Raw genomic sequence first — 9,955 nt, 5'->3', positions numbered from 1 at the left:
CATCTCTCTGATCTGCTACAACCGTATGTCCCACCACGTTCCCTGAGGTCAGCGGACCAGTTGCTCCTCACAGTTCCAGGAACTCATCTTAAGCGCAGAGGTGACAGGGCCTTCTCTGTAGCAGGACCAAGACTCTGGAACGAGTTACCTCGGCTTGTCAGACAGGCCCTCTCCCTCTCGGTTTTCAAGTCCCGTTTAAAAACCCACTACTATTCGGTAGCTTTCAACACCAGATGATCTGTGTTTTGAACCTGTATGCTCCACACTGGTTAGTCATCATTATCTGCATCGTTTTTATGTCTATTTCTGATTTACGTCATTTTGTATTTTGCTTTGTGTGTTACCTGTTGTTCTGTCTGTACAGCACTTTGGTTGGCCTTGTCGTTGTTTTAAGTGCTCTATAAATAAAATGGTATGGTATAGTATGGCCATCTTTTGGACAACTGTCAAGTCAGCAGTCTTCTCCAAGGTTGTGTAGCCTACAGAACTAGACTGAGAGACCATTTAAAGGCCTTTGCAAGTGTTTTGAGTTAATTAGCTGATTAGAGTGTGACACCAGGTGTTTTAGCATTAGCCAGGTGGAAATGACAAAGTCACACATTCGCAGTCCGTTCAGTTTTTCACCGTCAGATAAAAACAAACAGATCAAGCATTTACATGCACTCCGTTCGGGTAATGAATAGTTGTAAACCACCCGTTTCGTTCTGATCACAAATTCTTTCGGATCACGCTGAATAAACAAAAAATAACCCTAACAGGGTGTTTACATGACGCGTTTTTATTCCGAATGGCCATTTGATCCGATTAATTATGTCCATGTATACATAGCTTTGAGGGAAATATTCCTGAGAGATCCAATAATTTTGTGCCTTTTTATGATTTTTTTTTCAGCTGAATTAACTAACAGATTATTTAATGGGTATTCAAGTGAATTCAGGATTTCATGATAAAGCCCCTAGTATACTCCGCGTACGTCCGTTCACACGTACGTACGCGTGTACTGTACGCACAGGGTTCAGACTTGATACTCGAGCGTCCATCCTGAGCAGCTGCAGAGCAGCTTCACAGACGAGGGGCGTTTACCTTCGGGACAAATTGAGGTCGCCAATTGGTCATTTGCTGACATGCCTACTGGATTGATTGGCAGGTCGGGGGAAAAAAAACGAGTGCTGGCAGTCTCAGTTGCAGCGGTGTTCTGTGTTTATATGTTGTTAATAAAGTTCTAAAAATTAAAAAATAACAGGGAGCGCTTGTCCTGCAGCCCACACATCAGACCAGCCCACCAGGAAATCTCCAGACCCTCCCACAGCCACGCTGGACCTGAGTTTAATTCTCTCGTGACAAATTCCTTCATTTCTCACCATTTCAGTCATGGCTTCAATGGAGGAAGAGATCACTGCCTCTTGGCAAAAAAAAACGAAAGAAAAGGCCAGATCAGGGATGAAGAAGGGGAATTTAATACATTGGTGTCTCATACAAAACAGTCCGTCGCTGGGCAGGTTATTGTGCGACACCGCGTACGCGGTCGTAAAAATTGAGCTTTGCACAGACATGCCCTGGGGGGTGCGCTTGTACCTCCGCGTACGTACGTGCATACATCCGTGTATGGACGTATGCGGGAGTATACTGGGGGCTTAAAGCCGGCACCGTTTATTTATTTTTTTAACCCTTCACTGATAAAAAAAAAAAAGACATTATTTTTTTAATACGTAAAATGTTTTTAAAAATTATTTCCACCCTTAGGCAGCACGGTGGCGCAACTGGTAGAGCTGCTTCTGCTCAGCGCGCAGGTCCCTTGTTCAAATCCCGGTCTGGGGGCCTTTCTGGGTGGAGTTTGCATGTTCTCTCCGTGCATGCGTGAGTTTTCTCTGGGTCCTCTGGTTTCTTCCCACAGACCAAAAACATGCATATTAGGCTGACTGGTAACTCTAAAAAAATTGTCCCCAGGTATGAGTAAGAGAGTGAATGGTTGTTTATCTCGTTTGTCTCTGTGTCCCTGTGATGGACTGGAGACCTGTCAAGGGTGTACCCCGCCCCACGCACAGTGATTTCCAGACATGGGCACCGGCAACCCCCATGACCCAAAATTGAAAAAGCAGATAAAAGATAATGGATGGATGGTTTCCACCCTCCATCCCAGACCCGTCCTGGTCTGCCCATCTGCCAGGATTGGGGTTCGGCCTTCATGATCAATTGAGGCTGGGGTCTGGGCAACGGCCTTCTGAGTCATCAGCTCGTATGATCCTCTGTGGTGACCAGCGGAGCTTGGAGCCCACAGAGCCTGCAAGGTTGGGATCCAGAGCCCAAGCCCCTAGTCGGTACCACAAAGGATCTTTCGCGGTGACCGGCGAAGCCCGAAGCAGGGGAAATGACGCCCTGCACAGCCTGAGGGGGCTCCAAAGCTCTGGTGGAGAGGACCGGAAAAAGTCAGGGACCGGCGGAGCTCCATCTAGCTCGCTCGGAATTTAATCGTCATCTACCAAGCACAAAAAACACCTGCACTTCAGCATTAGACCACGGTGTTGTCATTGTTGTTTTTAACGTCTTTAAAATGGGTCCAGTCGCTCCTCGAGCTTGAGTACCGGTAATTGCAAATAGCAGATTGAGTGTTAAGAAAAATTCTCAACCCCCTCTACTAACTCCTCCCCCTGACTAATCAGTGACCAACAGTGTTCTGACGCCATTTTTTGGTGCCGGCTCGGCCCGCTTGGTACTCTGAGAAGAAGGGACTAAAAAGGTGCCGTTTCCACGAAAAGTGCTAGTGGAAAAGGGCTTGGAAGCGTACCAAACTGAGTCGAGTTGTGCTGAAGAGGAGCTGTGGAAAAGGCCCTGTTGGTGTACGGCTTTTTTCTCTGCTCACTAAGCCTCATTTACATGCTGTTAGGCTTCCTTCAGACACCTCACACTTTGTTGCCATGATGGCATATCAACTCATTCATCAACTGTGTGAATTGAGGGCCATTTTTTGTTGCTCACTGCTTCTCTTCCTTGTATTTGTGGAAAAGGAAGTGTTATTAATTAAACATTTTCCATAAATGCCTACATTCATGCTAGTTTAGGCTGCATCTTTTAGTGCTAATAAGAACTTCTTATGTGCACAGTTGGAAAGGTAAAAGTGTGTTTTAGCTGACCTGCCTGTTCTGTTTGTACTTTTGTTGGTGCAGTTCCAATGACAGGTTTCACCCAGAGAGCCACTATTGACCCTGACCTCAACGAGATTCATGTCCTTTCTGGTCTCAGCAAAGACAAAGACAAGCGAGAGGAGAATGTGCGCAACTCCTTCTGGATCTACGACATAGCTCGCAACAACTGGTAGGATGGATAAATGCACCTTATATTTTGATTTGCATCTGTAATCATAACCACAGCAACTGTCACAGGAAATTGTTAGACACCGAGCAACTTGTAGCTGATGTTTTCACCACAACAAATAGTGTCGCTCGCATGCAAACACTCAGCTAACATGCTCATAACACTCAACAGGTTTCAAGAAACATTTTTACAGAAAATTAAACTTAAACTTATGGCTTATCTTAAATAAATAAACACATTTGTATATTTCCATGCCTAACAAGGAGAACACAATACTTTGTTAAAAAACAGTCACGAGCTGCTATCCAACAATTGGCACCTGCCAACTTACTATTAAAAATGCTGTTTTGCATGGTGTTTATTCCTGGAGGTCTATGCACAAATCAAATGTTTATACATTACTTGAGTTTTCCTGTTTTTTTTTAGCTCTAGAACAGGCCTTAACTCGACAAAGCATAGACTCCAGCTGAGAGAGGTCAACTCTTAGTTTCCATTTTTTGTCCTCTGTCATGAATTGAAGAGGGGAAATTGGAAATGCCTTCTGGCTGTGCATGTTTTGAGCAAAACTTGAAAATAAGTGAGGTAGTGACTTGCATTTTATTGTGCGGCTGCATCTAAAGTAAGAATGGTCACTATTGAAAATTGGGTTGCCACATCAAAATTCAAGATGGCTGCCACTATATACACCATTACAAAGCCCTTTAAAACAGTCACAGCTGCAACAAAGTGCTGTACAGTAGTCTCTCGTTTATTGCAGGGGTTCCGTACCCTGCCCCCTTCCGCGATAAGTGGAAAAACCACAAAGTAGGAATATAGTAGTTCAAGTTCAAGTACACTTTAGTGTTATTACCATCTCATGGTACAGTGAGGAAAATAAGTATTTGAACACCCTGAGACTTTGCAAGTTCTCCCACTTAGAAATCATGGAGGAGTCTGAAATTTTCATCTTAGGTGCATGTCCACTGTAAGAGACATAATCAAAACAAAAAAAATCCAGAAATCTCAATGTATGATTTTTTTAAAAACAATTTATTTGTGTGTTACTGCTGTAAATAAGTATTTGAACACCTGCCAATCAGCAACGATTCTGGCCCTCAAAGACCTGTTAGTCTGCCTCTAAAAAGTCCACCTCCACTCCACTTATTCTTCTTTTTTTTTTTTTTTTTTTTGATGGCCTCCCTTCTCCCCTTACAGCCATCCTCTCCACACCATTATTATGAAATATTTATTCTAGTGATTATCTAGTGTAGGTTTTTTTTTTTTTAATACGATAGAAAGAAAGAAAAGACTAAGTAAGACTCCAAAATATAAGAAATATACACAAAGAGAGCACACGGCAAAACACCCGGCCACTGTCTGTTCACCTGCAAAGAACATGACAAAACACAGCAACAAAATACATATGTATAAAGAACTTAAAATATTCATGGCTTTGCAGTAAGTTTCCATAAATATATATACCCATACCTACGCCTATATACATACTTACATACACATGAATATACATTCATATACATATCTATATATCTATATATCTACATATAAAGCCTACATAAGCATCCCTGCATCTATTTGTGTGTGGTTGTGAGCATGCGTAAGTGTATAAGGATTCTCTAATAGAACATTTAATAGTAACTGTGAAGCAGCAGAGACCCGACCCCCAAGACCAGAGGCAGACAAAAAAGGGGGGACCAGAGCCCAAGACCCCCACGAGGGACCCCGACCGCGGAGCCCCCAGGGCCACCCACACAGGACGAACCACTCACCCATCCCCCAGATCGGACCACAGGGGAGAACCGGAAGATCCCCACCAGCGACCACATACAGTGACCCCCCGGGGCCAACAGCGACAAACTCATAGGCCCCCGCCGGAACCCGCCGCACCGATGCAGTTCCAGGCCCGGGCACCGAGGCCCGGGCACCGAGGCCCGGGCACCGAGGACGCACACCACCCAGGCCAAGGCCTGACAGGGCCAGAGGACCCGAGCCCCACCAGGCAGACACCAGGCCGAGCCGACACACGCCCAAGCACCCAGCCCCTGACACCAAGGGCCCCAAGCGCGCCGGCAGGCAAGGGCACACCCCACCAGGGGGCCGCGCGATAGGGGCGCGATGCCAAGCACCCCCAGTTGAATCAAAGAGGGTGCAGTCCGAGTCTTGGCTTAACAAATACCCATTCATACACAGACACAATCACACAGTCCCAGCCTCATTCTCACACTCACTCACTCAAAGACATACAATAACGATACATTTCATTCTTATTCCCGATACACACTCTATACCCCCCAGGTCCAAGACATGTACCCGCCCTCTACGGGGGCAGCCCATGCCCAAACCCAGGAGGTAAACCCATTCATTCTCGAGCAGAGAGGAGCCAATATCCCAGACCCGGCCCAGGCCACACCCAGCCGACAGGACACCCCCCGGCACGAAGAGGTCATGCATACGGGCCCTCAGGTGGTCTGTGGCGGCGAATGTGGGTCACCGATCTGGTACCCTGGCTGTGCTGGGGTGGGCGCGGGGGCTTGGGGTTCTGGGGGCTTGTCGCCCCTGGGCTTGGGCCTGTGGGGATTGAGGATCTTGGGCTCTGGCGGGCGGGTTGCCGGGCTCTGGGCCGGCTTGCGCTCTGGTGCCCGGTTCTGGGCAGGGGCCTTCGGCTCGCTGGTGGGTTGTGGGTTCATGGGCTGGGGGATTGGGTGTTTGGGGGCGTGACCAGTGGCTCCTAAGAGGGGGTCGTTTGACCCAGCCTAGGTGTCTAGTGTGCTATGTGTTTTGAGAGATGTCCGAATGAGGGGTGGGTGTAGTATTTCTTCTGGGGTGGGGACTGGGGGGATGTCCTTGGGGGCGGCCCGGGACTGTGCATGGCCGACTGGCTGGCGCCTTTCCTGTGGTGGGGCCTCGCTCCCGCTGCTTCCTGGCTCTGTCGGCGGTTGGGCGGGCGCTCTTGGCCGGGTCGTCCTGGTGGGGTTTGGCTTCATCTGGTGGCGGGCTGACTGCGGTTTGTGGGGGTCTTGGCGGCCCTCGGGTGTGTGGGCTGCTGGTACTGCTTCTGGCAGCCCTCGGGGCTCTGTCCCTCTCTGGTCTGGAGCTCAGCGGGCCTGGCGGTCAGTCCAAATGGAGAGGTGTCTTGGCCTCAATCCCTGGGTGGACCTTGGGGAACTGAGGGGGGCTGTTGGGTCAGTGGGGGAGCTGACTCCCTGTGGGAGCATTTGTTCTCACAGTTATATTTCTCCCCATCCCTCACCATGCACGTCCACCCTCTTCATTTCAATTCCACACATTTAGGGTTGTTTGGGCTCGGGTGTGCTGCAACAATTTTACATCTTTGTTGACCATTGCCACCTGGGACTCAATTTTATTGTACACCTTAGACATTCATTCATAACATCCTCATGACATTCACATATATGAACTTGAGGTGGGCACATGGCTATGGGTGGTGGGATGACCTACTCTTGCCCCCTGTGCCTGTATTCACTTACAATGGTTGCATTTAGACACTAGGGTTTGGATAGAGTTGGGGTGGAGGGGAAACTGGCATCATGCCAGCCTTTGCTCCTTCTTCTTTTTAATGGCACTATACAACAACACACATCAACAGCACATCTAGGGGTGGGGGTGTATGTGTCGGGGTTTTATTATTATTTTTTTTTTTTTTCCTCACCCCCCTAGTTCCCTAACTGCCATTCCGGGGGTGGGGTCCGGGAGAAGGGCAGGCCGTCGGGTGTTGACCAGGACTATGTGGGGGTTCGGGGTCTGGGGGATTGCCGTGGGCGGTGCTGGCGCTGTGCTCTCCCTGGGGTTGTTTGGACCCCCTGAGCTTGGCTCTTGGATGCCATGGTTGGCCCGCTGGCCGGGGTGGCTGCCGGGGCCTGGCGGTCGGTCGGCTGGGGGCGCGCGCTTTGTTGTTGGCAGTGTGTGGGGGTGGTCGGTGGTGTGTCCACTTATTCTAAATTAGAAGCACCTGTTTGAGGTTGTTAGCTGCATAAAGACACCTGTCCACCCCACACAATCAGTAAGACTCCAACTACGAACATGGCTAAGACCAAAGAGCTGTCCAAAGACACCAGAGACAAAGTTGTAGACCTCTACAAGGCTGGAAAGGGCTACGGGGCAATTGCCAAACAATTTGGTGAAAAAAGATCAACTGTTGGAGCAATTATTAAAAAATGGAAGACGCTAAACATGACTGTCAATCTCCCTCGGACTGGGGCTCCATGCAAGATCTCACCTCATGGTGTATCAATTATCCTAAGAAAAGTGAGGAATCAGCCCAGAACTACACGGAAGGAGCTGGTCAATGACCTGAAGAGAGCTGGCACCACTGTTTCCATGGTTACTGTGGGTAATACACTAAGACGTCATAGTTTAAAATCATGCATGGCACGGAAGGTTCCCCTGCTTAAATCAGCACACGTCCAGGCCCATCTTAAGTTTGCCCATGACCATTTGGATGATCCAGAGGAGTCATGGGAGAAAGTTCAATGGTCAAATGAGACCAAAATAGAACTTCTTGGTCTTAATTCCACTCGCCGTGTTTGGAGGACGAAGAATGATGAGTACCATCCCAAAAACACCATCCCTATTGTGAAGCATGAGGGTGGAAGCATCATGCTTTGGGGGTGTTTTTCTGCACATGGGACAGCACGACTGCACTGTATTAAGGAGAGGATGACCGGGGCCATGTATTGTGAGATTTTGGGGAACAACCTCCTTCCCAGTCTTTAATGTATTTTGGGGTTTAAAAGCCACTGGGACGTTGTATTTAGAAAATAAACGTCTCAGTTTCTCTGATACTCCCTCAACATACGGACCGGAGGTCATTCCGTATATTGATGATGTGATCCATTCCTCCACACAGATCTTCTCTAGATCAGCCAGGTTACTGGGCTGTCGCTGAGAAACACGAAGTTTGAGCTCCCTCCAAAGATTTTCTATAGGGTTTAGGTCTGGAGACTGGCTAGGCCACTCCAGAACCTTGATATGCTTCTTACGGAGCCACTCCTTGGTTCTCCTGGCTGTGTGCTTCGAGTCATTGTCATGTTGGAAGAGCCAGCCACGACCCATCTTCAATGCTCTAACTGAGGTTCATCCCAAAGATCCAGTCCCCCGGCACAAACAGAGTAATATTGTGTATGTTGTTCAGTGTCAAGAGGGTGATCAGTCTTACATCGGGGAAACTAAACAGCCACTGGCCAAAAGGATGGACCAGCACAGAAGATCAACATCATCAGGCCAGGACTCTGAGGTCTACACTCATCTCCAGGTCAGAGGTCACTCTTTCAGGGATGAAGATGTTCACATCCTGGACAGAGAGGAACGACGGTTTGAGAGAGGAGTAAAGGAGGCCATCTTTGTGAAAAGAAACCGTCCATCATTAAACAGAGGTGGAGCCTCCATGTTCAACTGTCCCCCTCTTACAATGCTGTGATTGCTAGTATCACTCAACCCCCTGTGAATAGTAAACAGCCATCAGTGTGCTAATGATCCATTGTTAGGCTGATGGTCCTTCTTGACTATGTGAGCGACTAGTTTTGGTTGTCAGCAGCAAACTGGTTGATCCACTCTGAGAAGGTGCTATTTAAGAGACTGAGCTGAATACAGCACTTCAGACTGAGGAAGTCTTTCGATTGAGAGTCGAAACATATCTACATTTTTTTTTGCTTTGTTTTGTTTTTTATTTTTATTTTTTTATGTCCAGAGGACCAGATTGAACGTTTTTGGATTTTCTACCTGGATTATTGTGCATGCATCAGGAAATCCAGTTATAATTTTAGTTTCTTTATCAAGTTTCCAACATGTGGTTTAAAAGAGAGATGTGCATCGACCAAAATTCGCAAGTATTTGTAAGAAACTACAAACTCAGTAGGAACACCGTGCATGGATGAGATAGGAGGAAGCGTTGCTGGCACCGACTTGCTGTTGGTTTTGTCAACATTTAGCACCAATTTGAGATTGAATAAGTCTGACTGCATGATGTCAGATGCAGACTGTAGAAGCTGGAAAACCTTTGAAACGGTGTTAGCTCGGTAATAAACAACAGTATCGTCGGCATAGAGATGCAAGGGTGTGTCAGGAATTTTTTTACATTATTTATATAAATTGTAAAAAGAGTTTGACCTAAAACTGAGCCTTGTGGCACACCATTGGTGACCGTTGGGTAGCTAGATGAAGTACTGTTATGTTGACCACATTGCCTCCAACCTGAGAGACAGTTTGAGAACCATCCAACATTGTGATCTGAGAAGCCAGTATCTGATATCTTGTGGCAAAAGATGTCATGATCTACAGTATCAAAGGCTTTGGACAGGTCTAAGTAAAGTGCAGCACAGTAATCCTTAGTGTCCAAAACTTCAACAAAATCATTAAAAACTTTAGCGAAGCAGTCGTTGTGCTGTGTTGTTTCCTGAAGCCAGACTGGAGAGAAGATAAAATATTCAGAGTCCAAATATTTCTTGACTTGAGTATTTATCAGTTTTTATAAAACCTGGGCTAAAATACAGAGTTTGGAGATTGGTGGATAATTGTTCGTTATCTGAGCCGTGCACTGTTTATACAGACAGTTTTATAGATGGAGGGGGCAGAGACATCTGAGCCCTGCGCTGTTTGTACTGACAGTTTTTGAGTGTGTGTGTGTTTT

General features: G+C 47.2%; 1 protein-coding gene across 1 annotated transcript in view; it reads left to right on the top strand.

Moving 5' to 3' along the window:
- mkln1 (muskelin 1, intracellular mediator containing kelch motifs) overlaps positions 1-9,955 on the top strand; it is a gene marked incomplete in the record, with an annotated part of 120,689 nt that overhangs the window by 83,034 nt on the left and 27,700 nt on the right. Inside the window, 1 exon segment of the mRNA XM_037695953.1 lies at positions 3,165-3,312. Coding sequence (XP_037551881.1) covers positions 3,165-3,312 — 148 coding nt within the window.

The sequence above is a fragment of the Nematolebias whitei genome, chromosome 22 (assembly GCF_014905685.2).
Source record: "Nematolebias whitei isolate Nwh7 chromosome 22, NemWhi1, whole genome shotgun sequence".
NCBI classification, from domain to species: Eukaryota; Metazoa; Chordata; class Actinopteri; order Cyprinodontiformes; family Rivulidae; genus Nematolebias; species Nematolebias whitei.
This window is presented reverse-complemented; position numbering and strand designations above follow the sequence as displayed.